At 37.2% G+C, this 25,328-nt stretch overlaps 1 protein-coding gene across 1 annotated transcript in view; it reads left to right on the top strand.

Annotated features, from left to right (window-relative positions):
• LOC104368229 (macrophage mannose receptor 1) overlaps positions 1 to 25,328 on the top strand; it is a 37,985-nt gene that overhangs the window by 8,689 nt on the left and 3,968 nt on the right. The window contains exons 6-26 of the mRNA XM_032991379.2: positions 647 to 829; positions 2,188 to 2,342; positions 3,580 to 3,693; positions 4,893 to 5,008; positions 5,914 to 6,062; positions 6,945 to 7,144; positions 8,265 to 8,392; positions 9,687 to 9,774; positions 10,374 to 10,518; positions 12,818 to 12,853; positions 12,953 to 13,116; positions 13,636 to 13,703; positions 14,545 to 14,645; positions 14,989 to 15,128; positions 16,337 to 16,451; positions 17,115 to 17,296; positions 17,964 to 18,066; positions 19,569 to 19,798; positions 21,707 to 21,872; positions 23,171 to 23,317; positions 24,352 to 24,468. Of these exons, the coding sequence (XP_032847270.2) occupies positions 647 to 829; positions 2,188 to 2,342; positions 3,580 to 3,693; positions 4,893 to 5,008; positions 5,914 to 6,062; positions 6,945 to 7,144; positions 8,265 to 8,392; positions 9,687 to 9,774; positions 10,374 to 10,518; positions 12,818 to 12,853; positions 12,953 to 13,116; positions 13,636 to 13,703; positions 14,545 to 14,645; positions 14,989 to 15,128; positions 16,337 to 16,451; positions 17,115 to 17,296; positions 17,964 to 18,066; positions 19,569 to 19,798; positions 21,707 to 21,872; positions 23,171 to 23,317; positions 24,352 to 24,468 (2,847 nt within the window). The remainder of the gene's footprint in view (positions 1 to 646; positions 830 to 2,187; positions 2,343 to 3,579; positions 3,694 to 4,892; positions 5,009 to 5,913; positions 6,063 to 6,944; positions 7,145 to 8,264; positions 8,393 to 9,686; positions 9,775 to 10,373; positions 10,519 to 12,817; positions 12,854 to 12,952; positions 13,117 to 13,635; positions 13,704 to 14,544; positions 14,646 to 14,988; positions 15,129 to 16,336; positions 16,452 to 17,114; positions 17,297 to 17,963; positions 18,067 to 19,568; positions 19,799 to 21,706; positions 21,873 to 23,170; positions 23,318 to 24,351; positions 24,469 to 25,328) is intronic.

A 25,328-nucleotide genomic window follows, 5' to 3' on the forward strand; every position in this document is an offset into this window, starting at 1 on the left:
GAGTAGTTATAGTAAAGAAATAATTTCAGAGAATATTTATTCCCCTATTAACCTTAAAAAGAAATGCAGAACTTTTTTTAAAGCAAGCTTAAGTTAAACTTTTAAAGATATTTATGAATCTAAGTAATAAAAAAGCCACTGAGTTACTATGAAAACTACCAACTCTGCACTAATTTGCACTATTTACTGACCTGCAGTTGAAACAGAATTACTTCATACTTTTCCATATCTGAAAATTATATGTGTTGCAAAAATACATTGAACAGGAGGCAGATCCTAATGTCAGCCACTGCATTCAGCACGGGAGACCATGACACGCTGACTGACCTGCTCTGGGGGCAAAGAGGAGTGAGTCTGACATCTGTTTTGGTCCCTCTTTCCTCTCAGAGCATTATTTCAAATTTCATTTCTGACACAATATGGGCATTTTTCAATGAATCTCTGGAGACATCTTTCTATTTGTGTATTTAGCATACTGTGTCTTAATGATATTTGTTTTTCATTTGAATGTATTTGCATTTCTAATTACAGCTTTATGTTTATTCATATAGTCCCACTTTTGTAAAGACTGCTCAGGAGACCTCATTCTAGTGTCCTTTATTTTCCTCTTACAAAATTGCTCTGAAAAATTGTGCTTTGATTTTAGAGGAATTGAGACATATTAAGTGCCCAGATGGCTGGTGGCCATATGCAGGCCACTGCTACAGCATTCATCGGGAACCCAAAATATGGAAAGATGCCCTGACTTCATGTAAGAGGCAAGATGGAGATTTGGCAAGTGTCCACAACATTGCTGAATACAGCTTTCTAGTGTCACAGCTTGGTTACAGTAAGTATATCTGCAGGCCTGTACTTTGTTTGACCCATCTGTATCATAAAAGCTGGGCTTCGTATTAAATATTATATGCTTTTTTTCTGAAATGTCACAAGTGGAAGGCTAAATATAATTTATGGTATTATTTTCTGTTGTTGCTGTTGCATAATTATAGAAGTATATTGATATTTATCAAGAAATAATCTATATTGTAAAACATTATATAGCGGGAAAGAAAAAAAATAGAGACACATAAAGATATCTAAAAATTGCACTTTTGACACCTTTATTCTATGCTTAATACCTTCAGAACTGCACTCTAAACCTATAAGAAATTTAACTTCTTGCTGAGATTAGAACTTCTTGCTGAGGTTAACCTCTTGCTGTATATCTTTCTAAGAAAATATCTTTCTGACTTCTGATTTCCCTTGGATATGTAGTAACCAGTCCTGACACCTGCTGGACTTGGTGAACACCCCTGATGGGCCATTACAAGCCCTCTAATGCTTCCCCATGAAGGAGATGTATTGACAGATGTCTTCATGGCTTAATGCTCAATATAATCTCCTGACAGCTCTGGGGCCCCTAACATATGAAGGACATGGACCTGCTCGAGCAGTTCCAGAGGAGGCCATGAAGATGATGAGGGGGCTGGAGCACTATGAGGACAGGCTGAGAGAGTTGGGGTTATTCAACCTGGAGAAGGCTCCAGGAAGACCTTCTAGCAGCCTTCCAGTACTGAAAGGGGGACTACAGGAAAGATGGGGAGGGACTCTTTATCAGAGAGTGTAGGGATAGGACAAGGAGTAGTGGTTTCAAACTGAAAGAGGGTAGATTTTGATTAGATAGAAAGAAGAAATTTTTTACTGTAAGGGTGGTGAGACACTGGAACAAGCTGGTCAGATAAGTTGTGCATGCCCCATCCCTGAGAGTGTTCTAGGCCAGGTTGGACGGGGCTTTGAGCAACCTGATCTAGAGGCAGGTGACCCTGCCCATAGCAGAGGGGCTGGAACTAGTTGATCTTTAAGGTCCTTTCCAGCTCAAACCATCCTGTGATTCTATGATTCTGTGACAGGTGGGACACTCACTGTTCTACCCTTCAAGCTACTGGCCATTTTGTTGTTCTGAATCACTGATACTCTGAAAGTTTGCAAAAATCTTTTGCCAGCCACAAAGGCTGAGGCCTTTTCAATACAGACCAAGACATCTTCTACTGCAGATCTGAGAGGACACCAGCATTTTTGTTAAAGCACAAAGACCACCTCTCATGTACCACATCCAAACTTTATCAGTCCCTGTTCATTCCAAATGTGAAAATGTTCACTGCATTGCATAGCAGACTGTGAGGAAACTTATTTCTTTTTATGCTTCAGAGACAACAGAAGAGCTATGGCTGGGTCTGAATGACCTGAAGACTCACTTCTATTTTGAGTGGAGTGACGGGACTCCTGTGGTGTTCACCAAATGGCAGCGCAGGCATCCCACATACACAAATGGTCTGGAGAACTGTGTTGTTATGAAGGGGCAGGTATAACCATGCAGTCATTTTACAATAAAGCAAACTAATAATTACATCACTCTGAAATCACTTGCAATTATATACTTATTTGGGAGTAATTTTTTCTACTCACTTAAAATAGTTTTCCCTCAAAATTTGGCATCAACCAGAAGAGATGTTCACAGGATAGAAGAGATCACAAATAGAGACGTAATATTTTCCTGGTGCTACCTTTTGAAATGTCTTATCTGCTGAAAAGCCTGATCCAGAAATGTTTTATTAGATTCATTCTAATGCTGCAGCAATGAAAAAAGGTATATCTCTGGGGGAGGAAAAAGAATGAACTAGTTAATACATTGTGTGGCTATTGTAGATGTTATTTGCATGCCTCATTTTCCAATCTGATAGACCATTATGTCCCTTAATGTTACTTCATTGAGCCATGGCATTGAGGCATGGAAACCTAGCACTAGGGTATGTTTCTTCAGCTGTGACATAAAAAGCACTAACACTGCCTGCCAAATACCTAACCTGAAATCCTATGGTATTTCTGACTACTTGTCTCACAAACTTTATTTTCTTTCAGGACATAGTTGGTTAACACATTTACATGCATGTCTGTGCATACACAAAAAGTGTCATGACATTTAAAAAAAAATGCTGTTGTGAAAGTAATGTTATTGAAAGAACTATTATATCGTAGAATAATATTAATACTTGCCAGTATTAGGCATCAGTGGAATTGATCCTAAACCAGATTTTATGGCAAAAAAAGCTCTCCTATTTAAATTTTATTTTGTACATAATTAATTTTTTAAAAGGAATCAGTTATTTTCAGAGTCTTCTGCTTGGATAGAATAGATTTACTGCAACCCACTTAGATATGCACTATTCCAGTTTCATTGATTTTTTTCCAGAAGTGTAGTGAAATAATCTTGCTCTAAATGCAGATCCATTAGCCCTGGATGAGATGTATCTTTACAAACCCTCTCATTAAATAGAAAGTTATGATAGCAAGTAAAGCTGAGACTTAAAGGTGTTATTTATTTTCTTCTTTCATCTCAAAACAGCATCAAATGGATCTTAAACCAATCCTGAAAGATGTGTCTATATTTTTTAAAAAAATAAACCTTCAGCAATGATTCAATAGCTGTCCTAGGCAACATATTTCAGTGGGCCTTGTAGTGAAGAAAGAAGAAAACACTAGTTTCCTTAAGTTTATGAATGCTCCTTTTTTTACATTCATTTATTTTCCATGCTATTGTAGGATGGATACTGGGCAACTGATGTTTGTGATAAGCAACTTGGTTACATCTGTAAAAAGAAGTCTTCATCACAATCCTCTGAAAAAGAGACAATTGAGGACCCAGGCTGCCAGAAAGTAAATGCTCTCTCACAAATTAATTATGTTGTGAAAAATGAATGGGAATTAATTTACTGTTTCTTTCTTCTTTTAGTGTCTTTGTGTTTGTATATTCTAGAAAATCTTTTCTTGAGGAAACCTAGTCTTTTCCTACCAGGAATTTACTAATATATGTTCATTTTTCATTTTTGCTCTGAAAATACTCAAGAAAGTAGTTTCATTTACATGTACACGAATACTGCCTTTCCCCTCGATTCCCAGATGAGCCACCCTGTGACAAAATTACAAATATCTTTTAAATCATAATTTCACCACTATTCTCTCTCCTTATGCTCTTAGCCTAAAAATACATGTAAAATTACCAAAAGTCACTTTGTCTCTTCTCTCAGATCTGCTGTCTATTTAAAGTCTTTATAAAGTCCTTACTATATAAGAATGATAAAAAAAATAAAATAATTTCAAAACAGAAAAGGATCAGCTTTTCTGCACCATGTCCCTACTGATGGATTAATTAGTTGTACTTTAAGTGATATCATCAGGTTGTTTATTTCCAAACAAGTAATTTTTCCAGAACTGACTTTTTCAGAAAATATTTATATCGAGATTAGTCAGCATAGATCTCTCTAAGAGCAGGAAGAAGCAGGTGTGTTTTACTGATATCCATCGTTTCTACTCTGCCCACAAATAAGAACTGACTGGACTCCTCTTGGCTCAGAATGTCTCCTCACACATTGCACTCAGGGATGGCAGGGGCAGCTCTGGGGAGCTGTGCTTGTATGTGAATTCATTTCCATATTGAGATATTTTTGTATTTCATTATGTCAGATCCCACAGGTCTGGAAGGGTGGAGCTGCATCTCCCCCCTGAATGAATCACAGGCTCATCATGGTGCAGTTTGTATAATTCCAGCCTTACATAGCACTGGGAAGAAATAGCAAATAGCACAGTCACAGTTTTCTTTGAAGAGTCATGTACATGTAAAAGAGATAAAAACTAATATCTTAATGCCATCATTTAAACAAAAAAGTCCTGCTATAGGAGCAAACAGCAACAAAAAACCCAGCTTTTGTTTATTAACAGATCAGCCCCGTCTCATCTTGTTTTCAAGTTTAGCTGTAACAGATTTAACATGCAATATTTATACACAAAAGAACAGAGATAATTTCTATATTGAAGTCTCTTTCAGTTTTACATTAAGAACCTTATGTTTGTCACAGGGTTGGAAAAGATATAGTTTTCACTGTTACTTGGTGGGGTCTGCACTTTTGACGTTCTCAGAAGCAAATAAGACATGTGAAAAGAGCAAAGCTTATCTAGCTACAGTGGAAAGCAGGTAGGAAAATATTTTTTTTTATACTTCAAAATCAGTGCTTCTGATGGAGAAATCTGTCCATTTTTTGAATCCTTCAGAGTTCTGTTAACACTTTTCAAAAGTTTTGTAGTAGAAAGCCAAATAAAATTATCTATGCAGAAAAAAACAAAACAAAACAAAACAAAACAAAACACCTCAATGTTTAATTTATTATAACAGTTTTCAAATTTTGGGGGTTCTCGAGGTAAACAATTTTCTCTTCTCTTTCAATTCCTAACTAAATCAACTTCTATGTTTTGTTTTGTTTGTTTGCTTGTTTTCTGTTGGAAAGCAGTTACTACAGTTTTCATCTATTTACTGGTAGGTGTTATCTCATTATGATAGGAAAGCTTTAACAAAAATGTTTTGTTAAACTACATTCTAAGCCAAATTCTGAACAAATGAAGTACATCTTCCCCAGGATCTGCCCCACCACAGCCATGATGAATCATCTCCAACCTACCCATACCTCAGGCAGGCTTTGCAGGCTTCATGGACTCTGAGGAACATGACTGCTTTCAGAGGTGATGGCTAGCAAAGCTGAAGATTTGGTCCCGACTCCGTGGTCTGTTTGAGGCACCTTAAATATTTGGAAAGACAAAAAAAAAAAAAAATAGAATGCAACTAGAAGCCCATGTAAGCAGTGATTTGTGACATTTCACAGAACTGGGTGGAAAGGAGAGAAGATCCCTTCAGCTGAAAGGAGAAAGTTGTCACTCACTGAATTCTTTTGACCACACTTAAAAGCCTGATGAGGTTTTGCCTGAACTTCACAGAGGAGCTGTTGCCTTGGAGTCATGCTAGCATGATAGTGATACCTCTATTTGTACCATGTTGATTAATAGTACTAGGAATAGGTTGTGAATGAACACTGTTTTTCACTTTAGAAATGAGCAAGCCTTTCTGATTAGTCTGATGGGGCTGAGGTCTGAAAAATATTTCTGGATTGGTCTCTCCAACACAGAAGAACAAGGGAGTTTCAGGTGGACTACTGGTGAAACTCCTCTCTTCACACACTGGAAAACAGCAATGCCAGGTAAGCTCTGCACAAGCTCAACACTTGTGATAGGAGTGCAGCTGTATGTAGTTCATACAGGTTTCTGCTTTCCTTCTACTGGTGTTAGAAATTGGAGTAGACTCTTTCTTTTGTGCTTGTAGCTGTAGGTGGCCAACACCATCAGATCTTGTGTTTGACACCAGTGCAACAAGCACCATCACAGCTGAGTGTCAGGTTTTGGGCAAGTCAATCTCCTGTGAAGTTGTACAGAAACAGATTTTTTATGGTTTAGACTGAAGGCAATACTGTGCAGGAGTTAACAATGTCCATATTGTAATTTTTTCCCAACTTTATAATACCTGTTAACAAGAACCCATTGGATTGAGAAAAATTATTATGGACAGTTTTCTGATGCACAAGGTGCATATGTAACAAATAAATAGCAAATGTCCACCTGTTTTGCATTTCAGCAAAACATATTAGCATCTACACAGAACCTCTTGCCTTCACACTAGCTAGTTATGCCTTAAACCAAACTCGTTATATCTGATATCAGTCTTCTTGAAATTGAATTACCTGGATATTGAGAATCCCAAAGTAATCATCAGGCCATCTGTTACATATATAAATAAAATCAAGTGCCATGTGCCCCGTGATTTCCCTGGAATGGCAAGATAAGGAAGATTTGTACTCTAAAGATGCAAATCTCCATTTTTGGCAAAGATGTGTCTGTGAGACTCATTGGCCCATATCTGGGCTCTGGCAGGAGGTCTTAAAAATAATTTTATAACCCGGATGTTTTTTAATCCGCCTAATCTGCATCTTTCTTTTCCTAATTTTCTATAAATAAAAACAAAGGTCGCATTTCTTAGAGAACAATTAAGACTTTGGTTCTACTAATTTCTTTTCCATATCACAAAGGAAAAGAGCGAGGCTGTGTTGCCATGGGAACTGGAATTGCAGCTGGATTATGGGATGTTGTTAGCTGTGAGAAGACGGCAAATTACCTTTGCAAACAGCAGGCAGCTGGGGTGCTGCTTCCTGCTCCATCAGCCCAGGTCCCTGAGGCTGCCTGTGCCAAAGGCTGGGATGGAGCCTCCTGGGCAGACTCATGTTTCAAAGTAAGTGTGTGTTCACATTTACCGTGAGCTTGACTGTGGGGCAGCCCAGGGGTTGGTGCCCTGGTCACTGTGGTACTCAGGATCTCAAGAGCTGGTGGCATCACTTTGAGTAAGCCAATGTTTCTAAGGGAAAAAAATATGGAAACCTAGCCCTCTGCCAACATTTTCTCACACAGCATGTGATACTTTCAGTGATATTTTTAAATATCACTAAAGGTTTAGTCTGATGTTGGTGACTCTTCAGCAAGTAAAGATTTTGGGCATTCTCTCGATTTAGCTAAAAATGCCTTAAAAAGTCTCCTTTTTGGAAACAGAACAAAACAAAAAAGTAAAGAAAAGGCAAAACAGATCAAGTAAAAGTAAATATACAACATTGCTCTTCCAGGTCTTTACATAAGTATCCTCTCACTTTCTTTCTTGAGACTTTCTGCCTGTTGAGAGGCCAGAGAAGATTTTAGCCCTATATTTATAAGGGTCTTTAATTCTATGTCACATTTAATTATTGTTACTAACATTATTGGTTCTGCCAATTACCAAATTGTTGATCACCCTTTCCCCAAAATGTCAAGCATCCAGTTTCTTACTTCAAGAATGTATGTACTTCGTAGTGGAAAGTGGAGCTATTTGTATTCTTGCGCCACCATGCAAAAATCTCTTCCACAGCCAGGGTCAGCACCTCGCCAAACAGCTTTCTCTGTCCATGCTATTCTTTCTATCTCAACCTATTGATTTTTCCTCCTCCTTCCGTTTCTCAAAAATCTCCTGCTTTCTACTGTGAAACACCACAACTGAGCTATTCCACCTTTCTTTGAGCCTTTCAGTGGCCAAAGTTCTGAGTTGTAAATTAGTTTTTTCTTCTCTACATTGTGATATCTTTTGTTCTCCTGAGACACTTATGCTGCTCTTGTCTAATTTTAAAATAGAGGACGCTAAGAAAAAAATACTTACAGATTACATTGCTAATATTTAATATTATAAGTCTTGACAGATGTTATTTTGTTTCACTCAAGAATAAAGAGGTGCTAAACTGATACTGTTCTTAATTACATAGGCAATTACATATCTTTATATGTCAAACTTTGCACATTTAGTAATTTATTTTTACTTTTTTTCTTGATAGTTTTTTGTGAGAGAGGGAAACCAGAAGAAGTCTTGGTTTGAGGCTGAAGAATTCTGTAGAGAAATAGGAGGAAATCTGGTTACAATCAATATGAGAGAAGATCAAATTTTATTATGGCAATTAGCATCGTGAGTACTTATATGACGATTCTTTTTCATTCTCGTGTTATTACATAAGAATTCCTTCCATATATATCTGGATCTGGGCAAGTGAGTGAATAAACACAATCAATTTTTAAATGAAAATGGAAATTTTTCATCTGGAAATGTCATCCTGAAACATTACTTTTTTAAAAAAAAAAACCCTTTAATATTTTGAAGAGGCTCTGATAGTTTTGGAATTTTCATCACAGGTTATTATCAAGGCTCTCCTCCAGATCTGATCAACTTTGCACATGTTAGTTCCTATCTCAAAAGGGAGACAATAAAATGTTCAGCTCCAACTGTGCCTTTTTTTAACTGGCTGCAATTAATATTTTAATCAATGCATTAAAAAAAACTCGTTTAGTAAATGTGTAATGTAAACCAAAATGCAAGGACTCAATGTGGAAAATTTCTAACTATAAACCGAAGAACTATAAACAGGAATTCATTTTAATTAATTTTTGCTAGCACTGCAGATGTCATGTCTTGCCCACAATGTAGAAGTGATGCCATCATTTTCCCGCCAAATTAGACAACTAATACTGACTATATTCTGTATTGTCAAGACATCTCAACAGCATATAATATAGAGCTATTTAACCCAAACTGTTTCACTTAGTGGTAAACCTAGGTTTAATTTCTCAAATAGTTTTTAAACTGTCTTATAGAAAAGTCTTTGTGTTCTCACTCTTCTTCATTTTATTATTTTTCAGTATTATGAGAAGCTGAACATGTTTCAACTTGTCTGTTAAGTCTCTTTGCTTTAGACCGTAAAATCTTTGTGGAGGGAAATCTTTGTGTTATATAGTGAATGAAATAGGACTCTGTACAAGTTAAACAGTGTGAACTATTAAATAAACTACATAGGAAGTGCCAAGGAAATCAAAGCTGCTTAAAAACAGTTTTCTCTGTTTTTTTATTAGTTAAATTGCATTGTAGCTCTCTACTGATGTTTTATTTTTGCTAAAGCCTCTGTTCATGAACTCCTGATACAGCTAAGATCTGTGTTGCAGCCACAGGGATGGGAGCCTGAGGTAGCTCTGTGTCACATCGCTTGTCCTTTTACTTACATTCAAATATCACAGATATTTTTTTGTATGGCAGAGCCCCATCAAACCTCTTGACAGAGCACAGGCGGTAAGCCTGGCTATGGGCCAACAGTGAAGAAGCAGCTCCCAATTCAGATGCGAAAGCAAGCAGCATGTTTCTATGCTTTCCAATACTTATATCATGGTCTCTCTTTCTACACTCATTATCTATACTGTATGATTTATTTTAGGGATAAAGGACTGAACACTCAGGCTTTCTGGATTGGTTTGTTTCTCTTAAATCCTGATGAAGGATTTTCCTGGATTGATGGTTCCCCTGTGAGTAGCTATCTGCTGGATATTAACTGACTTTCTGTCCTCTATAATATATAGGTTTTTACCTTTTTATGCCTTTTTTTCCAATCTCTTTAAACCTTTGGCAGGTGCATGGCAGCCCTTTATCTATCAGCTGAACAGCTGCAGTGCTCAGTGATGGCACTGTCTTAACACACTGATGGAAGTACAAAATTGCCTCTGTTTCATCCTTGGTACCATGTTATATCACATCTTTCACGGTCCGTGCTCCTATAACTTCACAGCATCCCACACTGGACACTGTCGTCTGTCACTACAGAGAAGTCAGGTTACCATCTTTCACAAAGAGAGATAAACATAACTCACTCTGCTCACCAGTTTTTCCTCCATCAGACACATGCTTTTCTATATTGTGTAATCGTTAAACCTTCTCCAGGGAGCAATGGGGAAAGTGAGCTGATCAGCATGACTTTCACAGCCCTCTCAGACCTATCTGAACTCCTATTGATCCCATAAACAAGGTACTTGAGATGATGAGCTCCTGAAATTGTGTTATGATAGCAATCTCAATTACTTCCACTCAGCTCAAATCACACAGTAATTGAGATGTATTTCCAACACAGGTAACTTATGAGAACTGGGATGAAGATGAACCCAACAACTATGAAGAACTTGAACATTGTGTTATGTTTAATAGATCACCCCAAATGCGCTGGAATGACTTGCGCTGTGAACATTTACTTAATTGGATTTGTGAAACAAAAAAAGGTATGATTACTTCCCCATTTAATTGGAGCCATAAACTCAAGTTCAAAACCAAATTGTATGGATTTAAACAAATTGAAAAGACGGAAGATACTGAGAATTGTTCATTTTAAAACCAGTTGCAGCAAAAGCAACACATAAAGTAAGAGTAATGAACTGAGGTATTTCAATTGTAATCAGATGCAGGAAGTTAAAGATGTCCCTATTACTTTATCTTTGGCTTTATCTCTTTCTGCCATAGGTTAAATAATTTTGCAAGGCAAAGGTACTTATCCCCTCTAATTTTATCTCCTTCCTGTATTTCTATCTGCTTCAGGCATATCCTGGAGAGCCAAAGATGCAGAACACAAGAGTTCTCTGTACAAAGGAGAAAAAAGCTTTGCTTCCCACTGTGAAATGAATAGTAGGAACCAAAGAGAAAGATCAGTTTCTATAGGAATCGGCAACTCTGAAAAAGAGATCAAAAGTAGAGGCTGGTGTAGCCTTGAAGGACTCCTGCATCCACCAGCTTTGCCTGGAATTCAGGGCCCCAGTGTCAGGCCAGGGCATGGAACAGACCTGATGGCCATGTGTTGGGGTGTGCTGGGGTGCCTGCCAGTGGGAAATGGGGTATTCATGGGCCGAGGACCCCAGGTGACAACCAATAATGAAAGAACCTGTTTTGCTTACTCGGTCCTACTTTACATCCCCACTTCCCAGTTTTAAACTGAGTACTTGTATGCCTCTCCAAGAAGCAGGAGGTACTTAAAAGCTTCTTGAAAGGAAGAGAAATTTGGATGCACATAGGGAACTAGTAGGAGGCACAACAGAGAGGGGAAGAGAGAAGCAGTTATATAAAAAACACTGAGGATATCTAATACTTGATGACTGCCAACAAACTGTTACCCTTGAACAGAAAATAAGGCACAATACTAACATTGAAAAATTGCTTAACCAAAAAGGAAGAATCACGGTTCCCTTGTGGATGGATTAGTCATACAAATGCACCATCAGAACAGTGACTTCTATATGCTAGCTCAAAGCAATACATCCTGTGCATTTCTTTCCGGTGTGCTGAGCATACTGCTTTGTACAGATGTGGTTCTGTGCTCTTGGTGAGATTACTCAGGAGGAGTTCTGAAACCATGACATAAAACTCTGATCAGTTTATCTTGATCCTAGATGACTTTTCAAAAAAAAAAAAAAAAAAAAAGAATTAGATCTTGTTATTGTGAATCTAGGTTATATGATGATCAACATGAGAGGAGAGATCCTCAGCCGCTAATTCCCTCATATTCACTTAAGATACAGATTTACTTAGGATACTCAATTATTTTAAAAAATAAGGAATGTTATAGTTATGTTAGGATTAAAAAAATAAATTAAAAATTAAGTACATAAATTCATCAAGAAGATATTTGAACAATTTTAGTTCTATTCTTCACTAAATACTTAAGAAACAAATGTTTAAAATCTCCCAACAGAAGAATTTTAACTTCTTTTTCATTTTTTTTGATCTTTCTGATCTAAATTGTTCCTGTAATTTCTTTAATAATGTGTTCCTCTCCATCAAACCACAGAAGAAATGGAGAAAGCTAAGAAGAGAATTAGTAGTCTTTGTAAAGAACAAAATAAAAGGCATCCAAATGAAAGCAGAGGCACCTTTGAGGGGCTGTAGATGGCTCTGGGAATAGCAACAGGTTAATTGCTTCCTCCTGTTTCATCCTTTAATCAGAAACTTGGGTGTGGTATCTACTGGCTCTCCAGGGATCTTCAAAACAGACTTTCCTAGTAAAAGTCAAGCCATCAGGATAGGAGGAATGCATTGAGACACTGAAAATGATGTGTGGTGTTAACAAAATAGCAGCATTAACCTTTCAGTACTTGTAAATAGTTTAGTATTATGTAGGTAAGCTTGAGTATTTAATATATTGGCTGGATTATGATGTTTGGCTCTAGTCTCATGAATATAAAAAAAAATTAATAATAACATGCCAAGTAAAAATACTAAATAAATTTTCACACTCATGTAAGTTTCATCTACAAAGTGTTCACTGCACATTCTGGATTCCTTAATACAGTGCTTTTGGAGGCACATATGTAGGCTTTAAAGATACATATTTTTCACTAGATAAATATTTCTAAATTATACATATTTTAACATTTAATTCAGTGGTATGTGCTCTAAAATCTTGAAAATGCATTAGATAATTCGTAGTTCAGGTTTTTTTCTCTATTATACAAAGCATTTATAACTACACAAAGCAAATTTCTGGAATTTTTAATATTTGGAATGTTGCTCATTATGCTCATTGTTTTACAGGTACACTGCTAAAACCTGAACCGAACTACAAATTTGGTAGGATTTTTTTCCTCTTTCAGAGAGAATGTCACTATAGTTTTCGGACTTTGTACAGACCAGACATGAATGTAATATATATGATTCTTTATCTTTCAGAATATCAAGCCACCAGTGATGGGTGGATTATATATGAAAACAAGCAGTATTATTTCAGCAAAGAACATGTCCCTATGGAAGAGGCACGCAGAATTTGTCAGAAGAACTTTGCAGATCTTGTTGTCATTGAGAATGAAAGCAAGAGACAATTTCTCTGGAAATATGTAAGCACTAAGCCTATTGATTATAACTGAATTCTGAAGCACAGCAGCTGATACAATAAAAGGAACAGCTTGTCTATTTAGCTAGGCTAGAGTCCAGAGGTATTGTCTTACATTACTTTCTTATATAACAATGTATTTGTTCAGGACCTGTAAAGAAATTACTATTGCTTTAGGTAGACAGAGGAAAAAGGCATGCAAATGTTAAAGGTCCAGCAAAGGATAGTTCAGGCCCAGGTTGCTTATCTCTTCTAAGATATGTAGCATTCAGCACAGTGATTATTGTTTTCCTGTTCAGTGGGTTCCTCACTCCAGGATGTTCCCCATGTCCCTGTTTTCTTGAAACATGGGGCTGAACCTACAATGTTCTTGTCTGAAGCTCAAATCCTGAAAAAAAAAAAAAAAAAAACAAACCAAAAATATATAAAAAAAAAATAATGGGCATGGTTAATGGGCTTCTACATTTTTTACTTGATGGTAAGGAACTGTTTAGTGCTTAACTGTTAATCACTTTTGTTTCAGATTTACACAAAATTCAGAGCGGAATCATATTTCATTGGCTTAGTTGTCAGCTTTGATCAGAAATTCAGGTGAGTAAAGAAAAACTGTTAATGGACAACAAATGATAGTAATTTCATCTCGCTCTATGAGAGCATTTGTCTGTGCTTTAATTTTGCAAGTTAATAACTTTAGTATAACTGACAACTGTATAGTTTTCAGGAGAAGTCTTAGATCAGAGGTGTTCTATATTTGTGCACAGCAATGTGTTTTCCTTCCAGATCTGAGAGAGCAAAACCAATAGAAGTTCATGGTTAAGGTTCATTTCACTTAATGTCTAACACTGAGAGAACTGAGTTAAACACTCAAGCAACCTTTCACAGGTAGTGAGGAGAAGAAGCTAATTATAGGATGTTATTCACCTGATCCACTTTAGACATCAACATTAGGATGAGTCTAACTCATCTACAGAGAAAGTCCAGGAAGTTTTGATAAAATGTAGATGTAAGGGTTTACTTAGACTAGTCCCAGTGGTTCAAGTTATGTGAGCTGGAAGCAAGAAGTGTAAGCAACGTATTGCCTAACAGCTTTCTGACATTGCTGGTAGGAAACCTGTTTTAGAAATCTGTTTGCAAAGGCCTTCCAGGAGGATGCTTTTCTGGGACGAAAGGGAAGTCCATGCACTGGTGAGATCTTGGGGTTTCAGTCTTGTCCAGACCACGAGAAGCCTTCCCTTCAAGTATGACATTGTTTATCCAACCTCTGGCAAAATGGAACACTAATGCTTTGGATATAACCTCTCCAGTATATGTAGAGCCTTAGCCCTCTGGTCACTGCTAATACCTTGCTTTTCCCTTTACCTAAACAGACCTTGTAACAAAATGACTGCTGTAGATGTCTGTCCAGCAGCCACTGTCCTCTTGTTTCTTTCAGCTGGCTGGATCAGACCCCAGTGAATTATGTCGCCTGGGCTCCAAATGAACCCAATTTTGCAAATAATGATGAAAACTGTGTGATAATGTCCAAAGATTTTGGTGAGTAAAATCGCAACAAGAAATATTTGGTTGAAACTCTAGCATCAAAATCCAAAATGTTTGTTACATATTTAAATTTGAGGCTACCCCACAAATAGGTAGCTGAACAATACTGACATTTTTCATAATGTGTGCTGAGGTTTAAAACCACGTCATTGCTTTTAGGAGACAAATATACAGCAGAGAAAGGAGGAGTGTATTTGTATAAATGTGTACATGGTGACTGTTTCCTCTGCATCTGGAAGGTATCATTTGTGCTTTATGGATACCGTCTGGGGCTGACTGCTGTCGTGGTGGTACAAGAGTTTCAGATAGTGATTCTCTGCATTTCATTTATTTACAGGATTTTGGAAAGATATAAGCTGTGCTGTGAAAAATGCTTTCATCTGTGAAAGGCACAATTCAACTTACTCAGGATTTGGTCCTACTGTACTTCCAACTCTGGGAGGTTGTCCTGGAACTTGGCTTTTGTTTAACAATAAGGTGCAGTAACAAATATCAGCCATATTTAGCAGATTTGCTACAGGTAGAGAAAATAACTCTCTCTTTTATCTCACTATATAAATTCTCTCACTTTACACAACAGTTTGTTAAGTGGTATTCTAATTAGAGGTGTAGTAATTTTTCATGTTGGCAAGTCTGTATCTAAATCTCAAAAAAAGAGTGAATTTTAATGTTGTAAGTTATAATTTTTGTAAATGTCCTGTGCCTTTAGCAATAGTTACTTTTTCATTTTCTAGAATTTTCTGTTTATTTTAGACATTCTTACTGCACAGTCTGAAAACAGAATGAAATCCTGTTCCATTATCCTTATGTCTAAGTGTAAGCCCCTTTTTCTGAGTAACACTGAAATGAAAAAATGAAAGGTCACACTTTTCGTATGTAGTCAGCTATCACAACTCATCTTGCGTAACACAAACAGTACTAAATGTCAAATCAAATATAGAAAACAAGCAAGCATTGCTTTTTGCTGAATTAAACAAAATTCCACCTGGTCATATGAACTTAAAAATATCCAACTAACAAATGAAAACCACAAATCAGTCCCACAGTGCAATCAGTAGGAAAAGTTTTTGTGCATTCAAAGGGCATAAAGGGGAGAAGCAGCATATGCCAGTTAAAAATCATGTCTTCTCTCCCTCAAAACATACACAACCACAAAACCTATTTTTTATGCTTGTATTCAGGAAAAATCCCCACAAGATACTAATACACCGTACAACAGAAACTTCTTCCTGATGTTGTGCCACTCATGCTGAGTGCTCACACAAGCTTAGGCTTTAGTGTGAAGTCTGTGGTATAAAATTGAAAGAACTTGACCTGAGAGATGCATACCTCAAATTATGTTCCCAGTCAGGAAATAGTTTCAGTCCCTCAAAAATTCTACTTTTCAGTAATGTGACCTGAAATTTCTACCCATGCACCTTGGATATCTACTCAATTCCTCAAAAGCTTTTGGGGGTTGCCATCTCTTGCCCAGCACTAACCTTGGACAGCCCACAGGTTTGTAAGTGCTGCAGACACATTGCTGGGATTAGCTGGGTCTCCTTGCTGGCTGAAAATATTCACATTTCAGTAGATCCTCCATCTGCTGCTCTTTTCATGCAGGGACTAGAACTGAATTAATCAAAACCAATGGTTTTAATACTTTGACACTTGAAATTTTGTCTAATCCTTTACTCTCCCTGCAGTGTTATAAAATATTTGGATCCAGAGAAGAAGAGAGACTGACTTGGCACTCTGCAAGAAGTGCTTGTATAGAATTAGGGGGAAATTTGGCCTCTATACACAATGAGCAAGTACAAGGTACGACATGTGATCCTTTTTGTGTTAAGTATGAAGCCAGCACATTTCACCGTCTAATGACAAGGTCAAACTAGCCTCCAGATTCAAATATGAAGGAAGACCCGGAGCTGCTTGATCCAGAGAGAAAGCTGGAGTGAGATATTATGACACTTCCCATCTCTTGGCAAAAGCATCATATAGACGGAACAAAATAACCTGTTCCCCATGGCCTTGGAAGATGAGATAAATAGTAGTAGTTCATAGGAATTAAATTCCCAAAGATATTCAAGTCAGAAAGTAAACAAACATCCATCAGAAATTACATATGTGCAGTTAATGCTACCTTGGGGAAGACTGATTAATCCTTTTAAAGTCCCTTCTAGCCCTAATTTCTATACTTCCAAGAAATATCTATAATTCTTATCTAAAAAACCTTTCCTTCTGTTTTTGTGGGTTTGTTTTTTTGTTTTGATTTTTTTTAAATGAAATCAAGCTGCTTCATTTAAATTACCCATTGTAATTTTTCTCTTTTACCATTAATTCATAGTCTAACAATATAGAACAATGTATTTGCAATATTTTTAAAAGTTGATTGGTTGCTTTATTTGGCATTTGGTTTACACTGAATTTGAAAAAAAGGCAACTCCTCAGCTCCTCTCTTTCTCTCTTCTTTTTTTTTAATAGCATTCTTCACCTTTCACCTGAAGGATGTTGCCAATGAAATGTGGATTGGACTGAATGATATTAACAGTGAGGGTACATATCTCTGGACAGATGGAAGCTCTTTTGACTATTCAAAGTGGGCAAGACAGTTCCCATTTAGAGATAAATACATAGAAGTTAACTGGAAGTATATTACAGTACAGGTAAACAAAAAAAAAAATCAGAAATTGCAAAACTCAGATAACATACTCAAGGTTAGCATAACCAGCCTGACTTCTCTCTCACCTAGGATCCTATATTTCAATGTCTTAAAGCAGAAGGCAACTGAATAATATTTCAGAGATCAAGTTTTTAAAATTGTACCCAGAGATTGATAGGCCTGTTTAGAGTCTATACTCACTGTCATTCCTTTGCAGAAGTCTGAAACTGCAGAAAGGGAGTGCTGTATTATAATTACTGCTAGATTTAATTAGAATTACTAGAATTATTAGATTTTACTGAAAATATTCAGTGTTACTAGATGGGATTTTTACTTTGTTTTATTGTTTCTCCTTGTACAGCATCAATCCAAATGAAAGTTCAACAAATTCAGTAGAGATTACCATAACTACATAGTAAAAATAGCTTTGGTGTACTCCAAGAAATTTTAATAAACTGACAAAAGTTCTTGCAGTTATCTGCCAAGGGAAGTATATTTGCTTGAGATATATAATACAATAAGGTTTTTTTCCAAGAAAAAAGAAATGAAAATAAGAGCCAGCAAATTATAAAAGCAAGCTATTAACTTTGTCTTCTCAAATCTATTTCTATTATTTTGCCAGACATTTTGCACTTCATCAGCTATAATGTTCTTTTTTAATTTTTCCCTAGACTGACTGTATTGCAATGACAAAAAGATCTGTAGATGAAGCAGGGTACTGGGAAAACACTGACTGCCAGCATAAGAAAAGCTATGTTTGCCAGATGGACAGCAGTAAGTTTTACTTTTCAACTTCTTAATTGGAAGACATTTACTGAATGATCTGCCTGTGTGAGTCCTCAGTTATAATGGCCCAGCTGTGCCTGTAGCAGCCAGGGTGAGGGAAGCAGGGTTACTTTCCCAGATGAAGAACTCTAGACACAAAACCCGCTCTGGGATAAGGAGTATAAAACAGTTTTGGCTTTATGACCTCTCCCCTGTCAGCATACCTACCAACAACTCACAGAGGCTGACTTCACCTACCCTGAAGACATCTACACTTAGATCTTTTTCCTGAACATGATGAGCAGACACTTTGAAGTCAGGATTCACCTGCCTGGTCCTGAGGCAAATGCCCAAAACAGGTTAGAAGAGCTGTGCCTTCAAAATGACTTTTTTCTCTATTGACAGAAAAGTTTAACCATCTGTACTTCACCCAGCTAGCACGGATACATGTATCTGAAACAGGTTATTTTGCAAATGCAAATACAAAGCATAAAGACAAACCCATCAGTGACCTCTACCATAGGTATCTTAGCTAGGTACATAATACACTAAAAGCTGCTTCACCACCCTTACTCCCAGATCTAACCATCCCCTTGATCAAAAACCTTCACACAGGCTCCACTGGGGGGTTAACTAAGGTCAGTTAAACTGGTTATTTTGTTTATCAGTCTGTAGCAATGTTTTTATATCACAAGACCAGCTATAACAAGGAGGGCAAAAGTTGTAGTTTTCTTCGTGTATCCTCAGGGTGGTAGAAACATCCGGAGCACAGCTACACTGCAGAGTCCACAGGAATAGAAACAGGGAACTGCTGAGCAGCAAGTAAAAATACAGGAAGAAGCCACAGCTGGGCCAGATGTTTCAGGGCTCCATCCTATGTAATTGCAGAAAGTTGAATGAGAACATCACTAGCAGAAACAATTGCCAGGGTGTTCTCGACACTGAGTGAATGCAAAGGCAGTTTTTGTCCTTTCTGTCCCTATCACTAGGTCTAGGTCTTTGCCTTCTGCATATATCATTTAAGGTACAACTATGGTTTACTTTTTCACTTAATTCTACATGGGAAAGGAGTAGCAGCAGAGTCACAAACTTTGCTTAGAATGAAATTTACCCCTATTTTGAGACTGATGTAGTGTGGAGATCCTGCAGCATGCTCGTGCCTGAGAGGAATTTCACCTGCGCTGTGGGAGGGGCACCTAGAGAGATCTGGGGGGGGGATGATCGCTGTGTGACCAGTATTCACATAATTTCATCTGGTGCAGCATATGTCTATAGGTATGCACAGATCATTCTCTCTAATCCCTGAATACACTATTTACACTATAGTAAAAAATAATTCCAAGTTACTGTTAAAACACCTCCTACCTTTTAAATAAGAAATGCTTTTACTTGATACTTGACCTGCCACACTATATTAATCTGTTACTCAAAAGTAATACTGCTGTTCAGTCAGCTAGTAATTTTTCACTGTTTTGTCCCCTTCCTCTCAAATTTGTATCTCTTTCCTACAGAGCCTGAACTGTTTTATTCCACAACTGCTCCAGATTCTGATTTCGTCCATTATGGTAACAGCAGCTATTTAATCATTCCTTCTAAAATGAATTGGGAAGAAGCAAGAAAAACCTGCAAGGAGAAATCTTCAGAGCTTGCCAGCATTTTTGATTATTACAGTAATACATTTCTGCTGCTGCAGGCAGTGCAATATGGAGAGCCCTTATGGATTGGGCTCAACAGCAATGTGGTAAGATTAATAAATTGATAGGTGGTGCAGTTAAATTCTGTGATTAGATTACTGTTATGAGGGAGAATTATAGCATGAATAGATTTAGGAACCTAGCACTGGTGAAAAGCACTCACTTAATTTAATTTTATCCCTCTTAAATTGCCTGTAGGCAATGGAGAAGGATGGGAACCTCTGACAGTGCTGGCCTCTCTTTACTAACTCCATGGGGATCTTAGACACTTAGGTCAAATTACCTGGTTAAGTTTTAGATGGCCATTTTTAGGAGAGATGAATTCTATTCAAAGGGAGCAACAGGGTCATTAAGGCTGGTGCTTGTGGTTATTGGCAGCTGTAGCTTTTTCATTACTTTTAGGTTCACAAGGGTTCACAGGACATACCATGTGCCTCTGAACACCCTCCTTGTTACACCTGCTAAGTCCCAAAGTTTAAAAGCAGTAAAAGCTATACTGTACCAGAAAAAGTGAATACAGAGATCCAGGCCCATGGCTGTGGAAGGGAACACTCAAGTGAGCATCAGTCTTATTAGCTCTGTGACTGTCAAAATGAGCTTCAGCTTTTCTAGTGAATATGTTGTTGCTCAATGCATTTAACTATTATGTTTCTATTGCATTGTTCTTTGAGTTGACTAAATTACCTTGATAATAAAAAAGAGCTCTTCGATCAGTAATAATCTTCTTAACTAGTGATTTTTTTTTTACTAATTGTGATTCCACACGGATATTCAACACAGCAAAATATGTCTGAAGTTCAGTATCCCTAAGGAGAACTTAAAATAAATGTGTAGAAACGGCATTTCTGATATGATGCAGCAGCAATCTGATAAAGACACTTAGAAGGCTACATTGTCTGAGACAATGACGTTTTTGCTGAACAATACATATCTCCATGATTCTAACAGTGCCTCTCCCTACTAGACAAAATGCTTGATCTTAGAATATGTAAGTGATTAGTAGTCACCAACCTTGACATGAATCCTCCCACTTGCACAAGTCCACAGGACATCTCTATCCAAAACAAAGTAATATTGTTAAAATCCACTTTGATATCAAAGTTGGTTGTTTTTGCAGTCATAGAAACATGGTTTAGAAAGCAATTAAAAGTCCATTATTATCAAGTTTGGATCACCAGACACATTCTTCTGGTCCTGCTGTTGCAGCATGAAGCTTTGTGGTCCCTCCTGTTCCCCAGGCAGTGATCTTGCCCAGTTGGTGTTGAGCTCAGAAGGGGCTGGTGAACCTGGCCTCTTGACACATCTAGACACTGGAGTGGGATCACATTTTATCGACCAGTTCTTAATGTCAGCAACATAATGTCTGCATCTATTCCCTTTTCCTGTAATAATTCTGATTTTTCTTGGGGAAAAAAAGGGGTGAGAGGAGAAGATTAAACAAAGATTCAAGACTTCCTGCTCCTCCATATTTCAATTTTGTTCCTAACAAACTAAAAATTTTCACATATTTTTCATAGTGATAGCTGCAGTTTACTTCCGAATGTCTCTCCTCAAAACTCCTTGAGCTTATGGTTCTTGTTTGACAACCATCCTCTGAGACCCACTTCCACCTGAGCTTTCCACAGGTTACATGTTCCTCTTCATGACGGCCTGACCCCTCTGGGACAGTGATTCTACTTCACAACGTTGCCTGATAAGGAACTGAGCACCAGCAGTACCCAGGAAGCACCATTTAGGCTTCAAAACACTTTCATGGGCTGTTAGAGCATGGGAGGCATACTGCTGTGGCTTTTGCATTGCTGAGTCCCAATTCAATTAATATTTTAACATTACTAGCACAGATATACAAACTGAGGTCTATATATCACTATGAAAATGTGCATTTGTATAAATCCACTTACCTGAAACAGCAGGTGAGAGTGTAGAATTATATTAAATACCTATTTCAATTTTAGACTTATGGTTACTACAGATGGACTGATAAAAGGAAGATAAGCTTTTCTAAGTGGTACTATGGAGAACCAAAACAGAAAATAGCCTGTGTCTATCTAGAGCTTCATGGGACCTGGAAAACAGCACCTTGTAATGAAAAACATTTTCCTGTCTGCAAAAAATCTGAGGGTAAGCTATGATGATGACTTTCAGTTTTATGGCAGAAAACTTGCTGGATCTGCTTTGACTGAAACACAAATTTCTAAGTATATATTAAGAAATAATAAGCCCAAGTATGTAATGTCAATACCTTTATTCTGCAGGAACAATGTTTAATTTTGATGGAGTTGTCATTCACCAGCCAGCATACTGACATTTCACTGGACTGGGGTGATAACTGCTGTAGGAGTTATCCTACGTCACAGGCAGACAGAACATAGAGACTGTGGGAGTACTAAACATTTCAAGTCTAGAATGTGAAACTTGTTGCTGATAGGTATTTTATGGGAAGGATTATAATCAATGAAGTCCACTGAGTATAAAATAAATTTTATTCCTTCAACATAATCAAGGTTCATACAGTCGTTACAGCTTCACTGTTACTAGATTCTAAAAACTGAGAGAAGGGGGAAGGTTTGTAATTGTTTATTCATGCAGCAGTCTGGTGGCTGCTGCTAATGTATTGTGGTGTTGGGGAAAAAAATCTGTTGTTGGCCTAAACAGGGGTTCATACTTCATAGTGATTCTATGGTGTCACTGAGAATACCACAAATTAAAAGCTACAGGCAAACCTTAGAATGGGACTGAAATTTTTGCTTTCTCATTTGTGTTAGAGCAATTGCTGTTAGCTCTAATGACACTGAGTTAATGGAAATTCTGAGTTTCTTTTGATCTGTTTTTGTATAGTTTTTCTTTAATTTATTTTCCAGACTATGCTGTGAACTTTGACTCTATTCATTTGCAACTTTAATTTTAAAAATGCATGTACTAAATGACAGTGTTACTGTTTCTTTCAATGACATCATTGTTTACAGGAAAATGAGAGGCTACTACACAAGTATTCAGTGAGCTTCAGATTATTCCATGCATTTAAAATTAAATTTTTATTTGAACCTGTTGAGAGTTCGGGAGTTTTCTGGCTTTTTCTATTTATTCCTCCTGATTTTTACTGTATCTTTTATTTATAAAAATGTGCTGGTTATAATAAAATAGGCTAGAGCCAAAAACCTCTGAACACTCAGATATCCTTAAGACAGTCCAAGTTTAATTTAGTTGGTAACATAGAAGAGCACAGGCTCACACTGAGTCATTCAGGTGTGACTGCTCCTCACTGTCACTCTTGACATAGTCACTGATAATTCTGGCACTGTTTGCCAAACAATATCTTAAGTACTTTTAAGAAAGGGGTTTTTTAAAACTTGATTTAATGTCTGAAGAACTGCAATCCCTACTGAATGAAAGCATCCATAATATCTAATTTCTTGTAGACGTACTTCCTTCTGAACCCCCACAGGATATTGGAAAATGTCCCGAGTCTGATCAAATATCTTGGATTCCTTTCCGAAGCCACTGCTATTACTTCAATGCCAATGAAATGAGCTGGGCTCAGTCTGTGACTCAGTGCATTCAATCAGGTAATTATTAGTTTTACCCAAATATAGGACTTAAATCTTGACATTAAAAAAAAAAAAATCACTTCAAAAATCTTGAAAACTAATGCTACAAAATCTGCACATATTAAAAAAAAGAAAAGCAGTATCTCATTTATTTATCACCATTGATGCTGTTTGCTTTTCAGTTATGTTGAAATGAAGGTGATGATTTTTTTTTTCCAGTTGTGTTTTTTTTCTTTTTATATTCCTACATTCACAAAAATTCTCTTTTTAGTAAGATGTTAAAATGGGTTAAATTCTTTTGGCCTTACCCCTTCTTTTCGATATATGTCCCTAACATGGGGTTTGTGATCAGAAAGGGGCTGTGTGCTCTGCCTGAAAGTCCTCGCTCTACCAGCCGGGCTCCCCGGCAGCCTGAAGAGCCAGGGGAGGGCAAACACTTCCCCATCGTGGAGGCATTTGGTCCTGACCAAGACCGTGAGCTGCTCCTTGGCCCTATTCCACCTACGCTGCTGAATCATCAGCTATCTGATCCATGCTTCAGGAGGCTGTGAAAGAGAAAGGGAAACACCATACTGCCCAAAAGAAATAAGTCATTTTGTTTCATATCTTTTTAGATCCTTTTAGCCTTTTTGCTCCATGACTATTGACAGAAAAATTAATACTTAAGATTGCATTGCAAATTTGTTTGCCCTGTAATATTACATGTTACATAATATCCTGTCAGATCCATGAAGAACAAAGAAATAATCATCTGTAATACCTATAAAAAATATTACCTAACCACTTGATAAGAATGTGTTCTTTGCCCAAAATTTCAAAATCATCATCTTCACTGTGCTGTTCTGTCTTCCATCTTGAACATCATCACTCACAGTTTATTCTGTTTCCCTACAGCTAAATACTACTTTCTAGTCTCTATTTAAATCCTTATTTACTCCCTACCAGCAGCAGAGGTTTTATTATTTACCTTATCCTATATCAAAGGCTCTAACTACCACTGACTTCTTAGGCAGGGGATACCTCCAACCATCCTCTGTTGTTTTTTTCTATAGGTGGTACATTGGCTTCTGTAGAAGATCTGGCCGAATCAAATTTTTTAGTAGAGCATGCAGACTTACACACAAGCAAGACAAGTGGCTTTTGGATAGGAATATACAGAAATGTAAATGGTAACTATTTTAATTTCTATATATAATAATAAATAGTCTTAATTAAATGGACAGAAATATGATTAATATACATTGTTGCTTTTAAGGAATGAATTGACTTGCAGTAGAAGCTAGTTAAAAACAAAAAGATGGATTCATATAAAAATTCTTGGAAGTTGATGGTTTTATACATTAGGTGTAAAAGCCATAGAAAAGAATTTGCTTATAGTTTATATCTTACAGTTTATATCTGGTTCAGTAGCAAAAGTGTGGAGACGTGACAGAAATATCTCTTGAAAGACACAAGACAGAAGTTACCGTTCTTTAAGAAAGCAGGATGTAATGTATAATTTCAGCTATCCATACCTGGGGCAATGATGGGGCCTTGTTTCTAAATTCAAGTGATCCAGGCATTTGCTGTAATTGACAATTTTGCACAGCTGCTTAGGGTTGCAGTGTAACCAAGACTTCACAGAGGACCACAGCCAATGACATGCATCCGGCCCTCTGACCTCAGCCCTCTCTGCGGACATCTCTTATTCCTGGCTTGTGAGAAAGCATTGCCCACCCTGCTTGCTCTGTGCCCCAATGGGCAACGTCATGGCCAGCTCTCATCTTCTCACAGCCTGGGAGCTGTGGTTGCCCAGCTGCAGCCCACAGCATCAAGCTTTTCTATCTCTGTATGGAGAAAAATAGGCTGCTGTCTGTCAGAAAAAGATTCCGGTGGAAAACATGCATCTGGAAGAAAACAACACTAGTGTCAATCCACAATCAGTCAGCAAATATTTTTTTTAGATTAATTTTAACTAATTATTACTCCAAAATGTTAATTTCAGAGGTTAGGCAAAAAAGAAATGTTTTAATTTTAACTAAGTGTATGT

Source organism: Tyto alba, unplaced genomic scaffold (genome assembly GCF_018691265.1).
Source record: "Tyto alba isolate M040663 unplaced genomic scaffold, T.alba_DEE_v4.0 Super-Scaffold_38, whole genome shotgun sequence".
In the NCBI taxonomy this organism is placed as follows: Eukaryota; Metazoa; Chordata; class Aves; order Strigiformes; family Tytonidae; genus Tyto; species Tyto alba.